This window comes from Liolophura sinensis, chromosome 11, assembly GCF_032854445.1.
Source record: "Liolophura sinensis isolate JHLJ2023 chromosome 11, CUHK_Ljap_v2, whole genome shotgun sequence".
Lineage (NCBI taxonomy): Eukaryota > Metazoa > Mollusca > Polyplacophora > Chitonida > Chitonidae > Liolophura > Liolophura sinensis.
In genome coordinates, this window is record NC_088305.1 from 8,273,296 (window position 1) to 8,288,474 (window position 15,179).

A 15,179-nucleotide genomic window follows, 5' to 3' on the forward strand; every position below is an offset into this window, starting at 1 on the left:
AAACCTGAGTGCCTGGAGAAAACTACCGACCCTGGCTCAGTGACCTTCAAACCTACTGAATTGAGACTGCCGGTCGTTGCATCGGGAGTTTGATAGGTACAAGAGACCATATTGGTTAAGGCTCTAACAGCAGTAGATCAGAGGGACGGGAGTCCGTTTTATTAAAGCCATCCAAACGTTGGGCCAAGCACATACCAAATGTCCCTTCACTCCGAGTTGTGACCGAAGTTATGTCAAGCCTTTTGCGGTGACTGTTATGTGGAACATGCTCCAGACAGAACCTCATTTTCACCAACCAGTAATTAATCGTGAATCTAAAACAGACCAAGTGTACCAGTCTCACCTTTTTTTACATCGTACTGTTTCATTTCATATGCGTTTCCGAAACGTTTCAGCAAGCATTTATCTTAAGTTCTAACAATGAACTTTAGTTGTAACTCATGGCCATTATTACATTTAAACTTGCACGTATATCACAAAAAGTGAGTCACCTGTCAAAAACAGAAACGATGGGAAAATACCACAGACCGACATCTCGTCTCAGCGTTTTTTTCACTGGTAAACACGTACACTTCCTTCTTGCTTTGTCGTAAAAACGCTTCTATGTGTGTGGCCTTGTAAAAATTTGGCTAAACTACACACATTAATGCAATTCGTGCACATGACTGTATCGTCAACATATATATTCCTGTATATTTTAGATGTATAAAAATTCACCGGTTTGTTGTGATAATACTTTTGTTGAATTCACAAAAGGCGTAAAAGAACGTCCTCTGAACCGAGATCGGCATTTGTCAAGATTCGTGGCCACTTTGTGTAGCTTTGGCTATTTGCACCAAACACTGAAGTTACTGTGTATTATGGGAGTATATATAATTAAAACATTTGACTATTATCATTTCCCCCACTCCCTCCCCGCTCTGCTCCCCTCCTGACTTTAGTTCACTAAGTTCATCTATTAATATACTGCTCAGACCGTGGCAAATGTACTTGACATGGAGAAAAAAAAATTGTATGGTGAAAAAACACTTTTTTTTTGGAAGAGAAACAGTTTTTTTAACCCGTGGCTTTTAATCTCGTAGCCCCGAACGAATTTACCAGTCATAACAGTTATGCTATAAATCTCATCTCTGCAGGCTTATAGGGGGCTATTGCATGATCATCAATGTCATAATGCTTTTGCAAATTAACATTTGCCGCCTGCAAATTATAATTTCACAGTCCCAAAATCTTTTTTTTTAAACGACGAGGACACCGAAGACGATTTGTATTATAACTTTCAACAATCTGGAAAAATAAAGACTCAAACAAATAATGCAACAAGTCTAAAGTTAGCACAACCTGCCTCAGACATGCATGTGACATTAAGCTAAGGCTTTTGGTTCCGACGTATATATAACTTACCTTAGTTCCAACCTGGTTGGATCAAGTACATGTATTCGAATAGTGTTTCACATATACTAGTAGCTGTTGCAGTTCAGATTAAAATGACTCGGCTAGGCTGTATAAAGGCGGGGCTGAAGGCTGCATTTTGTATTTTATTTTTATTTAGTTGATAAAAGTTTCTTTCAATTCTGTTTATTATAGTCTATTTCTTTTAGAGAGTCGCGTCTATTCAACTCTCTGTAAAATCAGTTTTACTCGCCACCAAACCTTTTATTATTCATATATATATATATATATATATATATATATATATATATATATATATATATATATATATATATATATATATATATATATATATATATATATATATATATATATATATATATATATATATATATATATGTGTGTATTTATATCTTCTCAGACTTGCGAAATCCTCTCATTTCTGGCATAAGACAGTAAAGCTATCACATCACTTCGAAACACAAAACAGATGTAGCAGCCTTTTATTCACGATATCATACAACAGAACTGCTAATTCATCTCAGTTCTTTAAATGCATTTGTTCTCAGTTTCACAAAAGAGACAAAGTCTTAGATGGTGTGTTATCCACAGGGTTATATAAAAACAATAAGGTTAGTAGGAAGGCAAGAATATATAATGTAAAGTGTACAATGCGAATTGGGCAGTGTTATGTCTGGTGTCTTTCAGCAGCAATAATATGTTAGTAGTGTGGGCTCACACTGCCACACAAAGGCATATATGATGTTTTATGGTTGTCATGACAAACTATGGTAAGTACGGCATAATACCCCAGGAATACATACATTTAATCTCGTTTCTGCTAACACACGTATCCCACCCACCCTCTTCTGGCACCAGACAAAACCCCTACGGACACTCTCACGTCTCACAACAAACCAAGCTCATCTCCTCATGTTTACACGAGATAACCAACCAGTTTCACACTCTCGCCTCTGGAACCAGATAACAATAGTGTCTCGTTTTCCAATACATAACACAAGATATCACAAAGCTCTGTGAGCGTTGTGAGCAAAAAATGCTGTCTCATTTTCATAATTTTGTTGCCTGATCAAAGACTATCCAACTCTCCCACTCCTGATAATAAATCGGTCTCATCTGCCTCTTTTTTGCTACCTGACAGCAGCCCTGTCATATCATCCCACCTTTGGCACCATACAACAGCCCTGTAATATCCTCCTATCTCTGGCACCAATCAAGAGCCCTGTCACCTCTGTCATCAGGCCTCTGTCACCAGACAACAGCCCTGTCATATCATCCCACCTTTGGCACCAGACAACAGCCCTGTCATATCATCCCAATTTGGCACCAGACAACAGTCCTGTCATGTGCTCCTATCTCTAGCACCAATCAAGAGCCCTGTCACCTCTGTCATCCCACCTCTGTCACCAGACAACAGCCCTGTCATGTCATCCCACCTTTGGCACCAGACAACAGCCCTGTCATGTGCTCCTATCTCTGGCACCAATCAAGAGCCCTGTCACCTCTGTCATCAGACCTGTGTCACCAGACAACAGCCCTGTCATATCATCCCACCTTTGGCACCAGACAACAGCCCTGCCATGTGCTCCTATCTGGCACCAATCAAGAGTCCTGTCACCTCTGTCATCCCACCTCTGTCAACAGACAACAGCCCTGTCATATCACCCCACCTCTGACACCAAACAAGAGCTCTGTCATATCCCCCCACCTCTGGAACCAGACAACAGCCTTGCCATATCCTTCCTCCCCTGGCACCCGACAACAGCCCTGTTATATCCTCCTACGTCTGGCACCAGACAACAGCCCTGTCATATCCTCCCACCTCTGGCACCAGACAACAACCCTGTCATATCCTCTCACCTCTGGCATCAGACAAGAAACCTGTCATATTCTCCCACCTCTGGCACCAGACAGCCAGTGTCAGTCCTGACGCCAAACAACAAAACTACCATAACCTTTTAATATCAGAAAAAAATGTCACATTGTTCCATTTGTCTCACTCTTCGATGTCTGACACCAAAAATAAAGCCTATCACAACCTTTGACACCGCACAGCAAACCTGCCGCAGCCTCCCACTTTTGACGCCACCCAGGAGATCTGTCACTGCATCTATCAAAGGACACTCCACAGGCCAACCCGTTAGCAATCAGCCCCTTAGCAGTCACCTATTTCTCAGCGAATATAATTCTCAGTGGATTACATTTTAGTATACTATTGTAATCTGATAACTCCGTTTAAACCCTTGGAGGTTTAATCTTGATCCTCATGTTTTATCGGCCAATATTTTACAGTACGCCCAGAAGGGATGAAAGAGTTGATGTTTTTGGTGATATAATAGCACCTGTGAACAGGGTGTCCCAGAAGTCGCGCACCATCACGAAGGAGGTTGGATGCTTGGGATACAGAGCGGTGTGTTGCCCCACCTCTTCCAAACATAAAAACCAATTCAACTCTTTCTTGTACTGTTAGTTTATTAGCCATAATTAACTCTGAAAGAGAGAGAAAAAAAATGAAAATCAGTATTAAATCGGAATCACAGAAAAAAATGAAAATCAGCATGGTGTACGACTTCTGGGACACCCTGTGTATATAAATATTGGTACAGAAGGTGGAAGGGATTTGTTTTAAACGTTGTAGTGTTTTATTCACTAATCTTTCTCCCAGTGGCTTCTGTGTCGCTTGCTATTATGAACCAGTCCACTTTGTTAAGTTCTTTTACACGGTGTTAAGGATATGTGATATTACGCAAAGTGTGTCTTAGTGTACGCATACTATCCCTGTGCTGCATTGAGAGTATCCTACCCTGTGAGACCAATACCATTGGCTAGAACATATCTCACCTTTCTCCAGGTATTTTGATGTGGTTATCTGCCAACAACAATGCATCTGTCATCCTGTAAATAGTGTATAAAAAAGAACATAAATTGTTAACTAGCACTAGCATTGTCTATTAATTATTTCTTTTATCCTGAGAAGAGTAAGCTTTAATGACAGAGGTACTTGGAGCACCCAGAGTAAACCACCGAACTTTGGCAAATTACTAACCAACTTTTTCACACGTGGCGTGCAGAAAGGCCCATCAAACAGTAGAAGGATAGGAGCACCAAAATTCTCTGTCTCAGTAGCGGCATTGTCAGGTATCTGTAGGTCGTTCCCATACCCACACAACAGTTAATACTTTTTTATAAAATATCGACAAATACACCCACATGTGCTGTGATGCTCAGGCCACTTTACTGAGTAAAAGCCCAAAATAAGAGTGAAGCAAGAATGAAATATTTATCCAATATAGTAAATATATAGTTATAGTTTCTAAGTGCCACTTCTGACATCAAACTCAAGACAACAAGCCTTTCATCCTCTCATTTCTAGCAGCAAGCAACAGGCCTTCGTCATTCTCTTAATTATGACGTCAGGCAACATCCCGTAAATTCTCACTTCAGCTACAGTAATCAAAATTTTCTCTCGCTCTCACAAATGTGTGTTCAGCCTCTCCCTTCATACACCAGACAAGAACCCTGTTTCACCATCTCCCTTCTGGCACCAGAGGAGAAACCTGACACATCCTTCCACTCCTGAAGGCAGACAACAAATCTGTTTAACCATTTCCCTTCTGTCACCAGATACGACATCTGACACATATCTCCACTTCGGACATCACATAACAAACCTGTCTCAACCTCTCACTTCTGACACCAGACGTCAAATATGTAACATCCTTCACTAGCTATATATGTCCACATTATAGGCTTAGGTATATGTGCGTATTTCGTAATTGTTCTTTTGTAATTTATGTTAACTTTTTTTCTTTCTAAAATTTAGGGGATGACTTAAAGCTTGGTGCAATAACTCTGGCCTTTCGACTTCATAAATTTCAATTTTCCAGAATAAAATTGCCTCAAAAATTAGCAGCTGCATCAGACAATAGACTTACATTTCCTCTATGAGTTGAGTGACGCGGTGTTGATAAGCTCTCCGGTAAAGATGCATGCGAGTGTGGAACATTTCAAGCAAATTTGCTGCCTCCTGTGTGGAAACCAATATATAATTAATATAAACTTTTTTCATAGAGCGACTAAGAAAGCATGCATTTTTAAAAGCAGAAACTTGATACAACGTGAATACTTGGCGTCGTACAGTCATCAGTAATTAACTCAACAAAATGAGTTTAAATTTGATTTCAAAGAATAATTCTGAACCATTAATAGGCCGATACTTAAACACCTCAGAAATGTTAAAAAAAACCCTAATTAGAGGCTCTTGGGCCATATACAATGCATTATATGAAAGATTTTTGTTTTATCTTATGCAGCAAACCTGCCCTAACGTCTCAATGTGTTGGTTAGGTAAAGGTAAGTTCATAAATATAGACTTTGTGCACGTAAAAGTGTCTATAAACAGAGAAAAATACAAACTAAAGCAACGCAGTTTTGCTGGCCAGATTCACTGTATTTGCATTTTCACGAGGAAATTATGTATTTGTTTACTTATTGATCTGATTGGGGTTTTAAGATAGATAGATAGATAGATAGACAGATAGAGCTTTATTTCAGACTGAAATGTCCATATAAAAAAAGATAAACACACACACACAAAGAAAAAAAAAACTATATACACATAACATTGGCGACATATACCGACTTCACATCAGTATAGTAAAACTGCCCACCTCTCCTGAAGCCGAGATGTTATACTGGCGTCACTATTCAGGAGTTTTATTACGATGGAATTGTCAGTAAACATAAGTCTCCGTCTGAAACAATACACTGACCTGCGCAGTAATTCACCAAAGGACGGTACACCATTAATGCAGAACATAAAACTGGCACTACAATCGCGCCTGAAACACATTAACCATCTAAATGCATTATTGTAAGTGACCCGTAATGAGCTTATAACCTTTTTCAGAAAAGTACACCAAAGCTGACAACAGTATATATTGCAACAAAAACTACGAAAAAGTTGTACTTGAACAAGCTGAGTACAAGAACTAAACTTACGTATCAACATGTTGGCTCTAATACAGAGCTTTCTTTTCTGAGACAGAATGTCCGCATCATCAGACAAATTGTCAGTAATAATGTGCCCAAGGTAAGTATACGATTGGACATAAAATAGCAATCTTTCATTAAGGTACAAAGGCGGGGGATTGAAATCTTTATACGTTTTAGGTTTAATAACCAAACACACAGTCTTACGGGTATTAAAAATTATGTCATGGGAAAGAGCATACTCTTCACATACTTTAAAGAGAGCTTGCATTGCTTTTGCAGACGGGCAGATTATACACATATCATCGGCGTAGATAAGGTGATTGATAAATATACCTCCAACATTACATCCAACACATCCATCGGACAGAGCAACGTCCAGTTCATGGAGGTATAGGTTAAACAGAGTAGGTGATAAAATCCCCCCTTGCCTAACTCCGTTTATGATACGGAAAGGGCTCGATATGGACGATCCCCATTTAATACTGAACTCTTGGGTATTAAACCATACTTCGTGAAACTTTATTTTTTAAGCCGCACTGGAGAATATTTCACTCATATAAAGGCGGCCAGCATTATGGTTGGAGAAAACCTGACATAGCCAATGGGGGAAATCCATGACACATCCATCGACATGATGCTGACAGACGTGCTTACATCTACGACCCTACCAAAATTCAGGAGCTAAAATGTTTAGACAATGTGTAGGTTTGACCTGATAGTCCAGTGGAGTGATCTTTTCTAATATTCTCTGATTGCATGAAAACCGTTACTTAACTGACACTGAATACATAAGAACATAAACCAGTCTTATATTTGAATCTACCGCAACACAAATAATATTTGGTCTTAAAATAAGGTGTGAAAATAGGCAATCTATACTTCTAACTCCTCACGTCGTGTGTAAACTGCTTTTCATACCTCCTATCTGTAGCATATCTGCCGCTCTTCACCTACGTCAATGACTCTTGCAAACTTGATCAGTCGTTCATGCTCAAAACTGTTACGAATGCCCAGGCCGTGACAGTCTCGAGCGACGTAATCCCACTTATCCACGTCAATGCCATTGCGCTTGTTAGCCACAATCTGTCCATGTAGAATACAACAATGTTTCTACAGCACATTCTGTTCACGAAGAAAACCAAATCCCGAAATCCCGGAAAAGGTTTTTAGAAATCCGAGGTCATCCTCAGATCGCCGGCAGAATATTCACGTACGAGCGGAGAGGAAGTCAGCATGAGCTGGCATTTTTTTTGGGCTAACAGGATAATCTTAATCTCTTTTTTAAAGGAGAAGAAAGTTTAAATATCAACCATACATCATTGAAAGAGCATGATTTTCCTTGCAGGTAAATGTCATAAACAAATTCTAGTATGTACCTCAAGTTGATAAGTTATAAACAAAGTCAGCGCTAAGATCCGCTGTGGGCGACTCCAGTTTGCCTAAGAACTAGTCCTGAAGTCTTCTGTGTTAGGAGAATTGCTATCGGAAACCGCCGAAGTGCAGTTCCTACATTTCCCGTAGAACTCTCCTTCCCCGAAGGTAGAGAACAGTGCAGTTCGTTTACCGCATGACGATTGGTATACCAGAATGTTGGACGTAGGTGGACACAGACCCCCATTACAACTTGCGTTTTTCAGTAGGGACGATTGTAGTTCTGTGTATTTTAGGGTGTAAAGTCTTTTTTTGCTGCCAGCCTGCCGTTTTTAGTGTACAAGTGCATGCTTGGTATGAAAATGATGGAAATTGTCTAAGCTTTGCGCAGGTATGAGTTTTAATGGTGAAAGTTTGAAATTCTGGGCGAGAGGACACAAGGAGACAGGTGGTGATGAGGCTGCGAGTGATGTCCCCTTGGCGTTGCTAAGCACCCCTCCCAGCTGCCGACATGTAAAGGTCCAGATTTTGACGGTCAACCTATGTCAAGATTTTTACAGCTTCTTTCTCTCAGGCTGGGCCAGGTATGCACCAAAGCTTATTGGCCTCGGAATGTTTGGGACTGAGCTACAGCGCTAAACGTTAACATTGTCGCTTATGGAAAACTAATGGGGGTCTGTGGCCTGATCTGTCCACTTGTGCCAAAACATGTAATATGTCACTGTGTGCTCAGATTTGGCAACAGCCTGATAATATTTGGTGGGTACATCTGCGATGTGGTTTGCATTGACATGGAACTTGATTGAGCAGTTTTAAAGCTTTTTAATTCTATATTTTCCCCACATATCCATTTTGTCTAAAAATCGGCTAAAACGCTCTGTGGTCAAGGGTAGTACAGGAGTATAAACAGACTGGAACAAACACAGACAATGTTTCATTGTTCCTGGTTTTTAAAATGTCTCTTTTGGGGCTGACATTTGATAAATAATGCAAAATTTGAGTGCTGCGAGTGAAATTGGAGTATGTGGCTGATAGATAGGGTGGTGTGATTAAGGATGGTCAATAAGGCCTTGCATCACATATAAGGGCCCAGCCTCACACAGGTGGATAAAAACACATCAGCAGATTAATTTACTTGGCTAGAGTAGTAGAGAGGGCCAGTGTGCATTTAATTTACAAACCAAGTCAGGTTCCTCCCATGTGTGCCACCACACACTAGGTAAATGTGCTTCAAATCATCCTGCAGGTCACAAAACATTAAAAACAGGCATCTCTGCTGAAACACTGTCTGCTGTTTTGGGCATAGACTTGAAGTGGACAAGGTAAATTTTCCTCTTTAAACTTAAAAATAAACCACTGTAGGCATGTAGTTTTCATTGTATGTGTATATTCATTCCTCTGACAAGTTACATGTGCACTCACACAGTATGTGTGGCGTTGGAACAAAAATGATCAATTTCAAGTTTCTAGCATACATGTGAGTGTGATCTGTTGGAATATTGCCCTTGTGAAAATGAGTCTCTGCCCCACCAGGTGTCTGTTTTTCCACCAGAACATAGTACGCTGTTCCTGCGACATCTCAAGGAGTTTTTGTTTTAGTATCTGGCCCAGTGTGGCATCCACCTCCCTGGGCAGCTGGGATTTTTTTTATGTTTCCAATGTCCTCACACACAAGTTAGAAATTAGACAGCTACATATGTCTTTCACATCCTAGTTTAATACCTATTGAGCTTTTGTCTTGGTTTCCCTCTTTAGATCTTGTCTCCCAAACATGGCGTCAGTGAACTTTGCCTGGTTTATGCATATATTGAACTGGGATCTACCTAGGTGAGTGGGGTCTGCTAGCCGTTCAGCTTCCTCAAAGGCCTGACCATTCGGATGCAGTCTTCCACTCCCTTGGCCGACCTAGAATCCCCGTCATTGGTCCGGTACTACACCATGACACATACCCCTCCGGCCCCCCCACCCCCCCAACCGGGGAAACGTCACAGGTTTCTCATATATGTACGGACAGTTTGAATGTCCATTCCTCATGCCCACCCAGCAACACCCAGTGTGGAACCTGATTACGGATGTAATTTCTCACTGATTATTTGAGGATTTCTGTGTTGTTACAGGTTAAAAAGTATAGCTTTTCCCCTCTTCTTGGGTCCCTTCAACATGTCTTGGGAGGGTTGCCTTGCTGACTGTCTGAATGACCAATGTGCATGTACTGTGTGGCTTTATTTTTGTAAGTGGCAAATTCATATTTCTCCCCTCTACTTATCTCTTGTAGATGCCAGTGTCACACTTTGGTGTTTGTTATGTGGAAAGTACTAATTTAGTCTGAGGCAACAACACAGGTGGTGGGATTCTTTTGCACTGTGAGTTGAGGTAAGCCAGCCAACCAATGGCAGCCATGGGGGAGACGGGAAAGGGGGGTAGTGTGTGTGTGGGGGGGGAGTGGGTGATCTTTTAAAGGGTTTTATCATGTGAATCACTATGTAAAAGGGATACTAGTCTTTTCTTTAGCCCTATCCATGGAAACTCTGCCTATGAGCATTTCTATATCAATTTGGATGCATATGTTTACTTTGATGGTGATCAAAATGTACTTTTCTGGAATTTTGAAACTCCGCTTTGCTACCCACCTGTATTACTTTAAGTCAAATTTTGCACAAAGTTGCTAAAAGGTATGTCCTATATTTGCTAAGTGAATTGTCAGATAAATTACCTGTCTTTTGATATATATTTTGACACTTTTGGCTTTTAAGTATTTTCTTAACACTGCTGTAAACAAGAAAATCTACTTGAAAATCCATAATTTTCTAAATGTTTGTCAATGGAAAATGTAAAATACTTTGTCATTGGAATTTTTTCATTTTTCTTGCAGATATACATACCAGCTTTCCAAAACATTTGACCTGGTTAAGATATTTTGAACGGTATGTGCACTACAGAGCTTTGAACTTGGTGCTTGAGGACGGACAAACAGACACATTTCCAAGATAGGGGTACCCCAAGTTAAATTCCTCCTACTGAAAAGTTTTTGCATGTATCAAGCTGTAACTTTATGTGTGAGGTTTAGAGGTAGTAAGCATTATGTGGTGCAAAAATGATTGATTTTAAAAAAAGTTGGCTGGTGTGATAGGACACAGACCCCCATTACAACTTGCGTTTTTCAGTAGGGACGATTGTAGTTCTGTGTATTTTAGGGTGTAAAGTCTTTTTTTGCTGCCAGCCTGCCGTTTTTGGTGTACAAGTGCATGCTTGGTATCAAAATGATGGAAATTGTCTAAGCTTTGGGCAGGTATGAGTTTTAATGGTGAAAGTTTGAAATTCTGGGCGAGAGGACACAAGGAGACAGGTGGTGATGAGGCTGCGAGTGACGTCCCCTTGGCGTTGCTAAGCACCCCTCCCAGCTGCCGGCATGTAAAGGTCCAGATTTTGACGGTCAACCTATGTCAAGATTTTTACAGCTTCTTTCTCTCAGGCTGGGCCAGGTATGCACCAAAGCTTATTGGCCTCGGAATGTTTGGGACTGAGCTACAGCGCTAAACGTTATCATTGTCGCTTATGGAAAACTAATGGGGGTCTGTGGCCTTATACAGTGCACTGGGACTAAACCTACCCGTGCCTTCAGGATCCGGGTTAAGCGAAACCAGATATACACACTGACGCACTTGACGTAAGTCTACACCAAATGAAGGAGCTGGCTTAAGCCAGATTACATCTATACATTCACGTATACGTAACGTAATAAAAGCCTCACAGCAAGGTCGACGATGAAATATTAAACCCAGTTGTTTTGCAGGTCGGAGTGTAAAATATCTTGAGACGTATCGTGAACTGATTTATGGTCATGTGGACTTGGGAGCATGCAATAGAAGAACGCTTAAAATGAGGGTCACATGTGTTTGCCATGTGTGTGACATGTGTGATGTATTAGAGACCTGCTCAAACTTTCTTCACCTATATAAATTGACGAGTGTATTTTTTGTATTTTTGGTAACCATGTGTGTACCATTGACGTTGGATTTAAATGGCGTGAGAATTTGTTGAACAGCGAGCAGTACATTTTCATATTAACCTGGATTTTCGGAATTTTACGAAGTAAAATATGCGTTATTCAGAAGAAATTAGTCAACTAAACGATTGTTTCATTAATGGTAATAATAATAATAATCAGAAGGTGATTATTGGAATTGTAACTGTTGACATTCAGAGTGGTATACGCTTTGGTGTAATTAATTTTCTAAATATCCCACATTTGTACATATGCTTCTGTAAACTGCTAAAATCTTTATTTCTTGTGGATAATTCCGTGTTCAGACTAGTAATGGTCCATTGTCTTGGATGATCTCACACTATTTGGGGAAGATCATGTTTAATTGTTCTGAGGCTTGTTTTTAATTAGTTTCTACATGTAAAACCACCTTCACCCTGGGACTGCTCATTTGTATAGCCTACATAGATACTGTAGAACCACATCCATGTGGGGACTGGTCATTTGTATAGCCTATATGCATGTAGATGCTATAAAACCACCTACACGTGGGGACTGGTCATTTATATAGCCTACATAGATACTGTAGAACCACCTCCACGTGAGGACTGGTCAGTTTATAGCCTTTATGCATGTAGATACTATAAAACCACTTCCACGTGGCGACTGGTCATTTGCATAGCCTATATAGATACTGTAGAACCACCTCCACGTGAGGACTGGTCAGTTTATAGCCTTTATGCATGTAGATACTATAAAACCACTTCCACGTGGCGACTGGTCATTTGTATAGCCTACATAGATACTGTAGAACCACCTCCACGCGAGGACTGGTCAGTTTATAGCCTTTATGCATGTAGATACTATAAAACCACTTCCACGTGGCGACTGGTCATTTATATAGCCTACATAGATATTGTAGAACCACCTCCACGTGAGGACTGGTCAGTTTATAGCCTATATGCATGTAGATACCATAAAACCACTTCCACGTGGCGACTGGTCATTTGTATAGCCTATATAGATACTGTAGAACCACCTCCACGTGAGGACTGGTCAGTTTATAGCCTATATGCATGTAGATACTATAAAACCACTTCCACGTGGCGACTGGTCATTTGTATAACCTACATAGATACTGTAGAACCACCTCCACGTGAGGACTGGTCAGTTTATAGCCTATATGCATGTAGATACTATAAAACCACTTCCACGTGGCCACTGGTCATTTGTATAGCCTATATAGATACTGCAGAACCACCTCCACGTGAGGACTGGTCAGTTTATAGCCTATATGCATGTGGATACTATAAAACCACTTCCACGGGGGGACTGGTCATTTGTATAGACTATATAGATGCTGTAGAACCACCTCCACGTGGGGACTGGTCATTTGTATAGCCTATATGCATGTAGATACTATAAAACTATTTCCACGTGGGGACTGGTCATTCCTATTCCTTATGAAAATATTACAGAGTCCGCACTGGGCTAGAAATTCTTATAGCCTATGTAGGTACTGTAGAACCGCATCCATGTGAGAACTGGTCATTCTAATTGCTTATGCAAATACTACAGAATCACTTTCACGCTGGGGCCGGTCATTTTTATAGCCTTTGCAGGTACTGTAGAACTAAATAAATAAATACTACACCATTATCTCCACCCTGGGACTGGTCATTCTAATTGCTTATGTAAAGACTACAGAACAACTTCAGCGCTGAAGTTAGTGATTCTTATAGCCAATATAGGTGCTGTAGGATTACCTCCACGTGGGGACTGCTCATTCTTATCTCTTATGTAAAGACTACAGAACAACTTCAACGCTGAAGTTAGTGATTCTTATAGCCTATATAGGTGCTGTAGAACTGCATAAAAATTAATTAATAAATTAATATATATCTAACTGTAAAATTTTAAAAACAAAAATAAATAACGCTCCATGAAAGCGTAAATTCGTGTTGTATTTTTAAAGTCCCGAGGGATGGAACCCTGGTGTGTGATTAAATCCACTGTTTTGTTAACATATGCATACACTGTATATATGGTCCACACTGCAGAGGTCTTCACAAGCAGTTGTGTACAGGTATAGACAAATGTTTACAGGAGAAAACACAGGGATTAAGATAGCCTCTCTTAATCCCAGAAAAACACTACTACCTTGGTTCACAAGAAGCTATACATTTTGTAAATTCCGACGTGAAGCCAAGGTTAAACTATCCAGAGTTGGATTAGAATTAGCATGATTGACAGAAATGGTCAAGGATAAAGAACGTCCGATGGAAGCCTTTGGGCCCCTTAGCTGTGCGAGAATGTGTGTTATATATATATTATATACTAGCATAGTAATGACTGGTTACAGTAGAAATATATTTTTATATTTTAACATCCTTTTCGAAATAACGAGTTTTCGAAGCCTCCGTTGCCGAGGTGGATAGCGCGCCAGGGTGACGCAAACACCCTGGAGCCTCTCACAAATGCTGTCGCTGTGATTGGATTCCTCTCCGACCTTATACTACGTGAGAAGGTCTGCTAGTAACCTGTGGATGGTGGCTATTTCCTTCCAGCATAATGCCGGCCGCTGTTGAATTAGTGAAATAATGAGTACGGCTTAAAACACCAATGAAAAAGTTTTCCGTTAATCACTTATAGTGTGTGACACATTCAGTCTGGGGAAAATCAAGAGAAGACGTGAGTAGACAGAATAAAAGTGAATTTATTGCACATTATTATTTCACTTTATCTGATTGGTGTTTTACGCTTCACTCAAGAATATTTCACTAATGGTAGACATATTTTCCTTCGATAGCTGAAAACTTTCGGAAATGACGTCATTGATGAACTTGAACATTGATAAGAACGTGAGATCAGCGTTGTGCACACCTACTCAATCCCACGCCCAGTTTGGACTCTTTTTTCCACACACATTTGTTTGATAGTTATCATTGCTGACCTCACCACTGCACATTACTTTATTTCTGGACTGACCGCTGGGCCATAAAGAAAAGTGTAGCGTAAAGCCAATTTGACGTCCCAAAGAAGAAAGCATTGGCGCTTTTTGGGCTTTTATATCTTAGGACACAACCCAAGCTGCATATTGAGAGATAGAAACCAACCTTAGTAGGCCTACTGTCTACATACACATCATGCATACCCTACCTAACAGACTGAAACAAAACACAGGAAAGAAACTGCTGCCAAATGTCAGCAGCCATAGGAAAACATATCAGCTTAAAAACACGGAAATCAAAATCATACAATAAATTAGACTCCTATAAGTATGTTGGAAATACGTGTGACAATAATGAGCTGGTCACTAACGATAGTTAGGTTGACCTCGGCACAACTAGCAGAAAAGCAGGAGATGTTTATTTATGACATTTAATAAAATTGGGATTTATGAGAATTGATATCT

General features: G+C 40.2%; 1 protein-coding gene and 1 long non-coding RNA gene across 2 annotated transcripts in view; one reads left to right on the forward strand and one right to left on the reverse strand.

Moving 5' to 3' along the window:
* Window positions 1-8,026, reverse strand: part of LOC135477823 (solute carrier family 23 member 1-like) — a 29,251-nt gene extending 21,225 nt beyond the window's left edge. Inside the window, exons 1-5 of the mRNA XM_064758027.1 lie at window positions 7,973-8,026; window positions 7,363-7,491; window positions 4,919-4,989; window positions 4,255-4,308; window positions 2,577-2,694 (exon numbers count right to left, since the gene is read on the reverse strand). Coding sequence (XP_064614097.1) covers window positions 2,577-2,694; window positions 4,255-4,308; window positions 4,919-4,989; window positions 7,363-7,491; window positions 7,973-8,026 — 426 coding nt within the window. The remainder of the gene's footprint in view (window positions 1-2,576; window positions 2,695-4,254; window positions 4,309-4,918; window positions 4,990-7,362; window positions 7,492-7,972) is intronic.
* Window positions 8,027-8,292: 266 nt separating this feature from the next.
* On the forward strand, window positions 8,293-10,773 carry LOC135477485 (uncharacterized). Its single transcript, XR_010445203.1, has 3 exons — window positions 8,293-8,363; window positions 10,055-10,152; window positions 10,652-10,773. It is a non-coding gene; the product is annotated as an uncharacterized LOC135477485 (long non-coding RNA).
* Window positions 10,774-15,179: the final 4,406 nt, after the last annotated feature.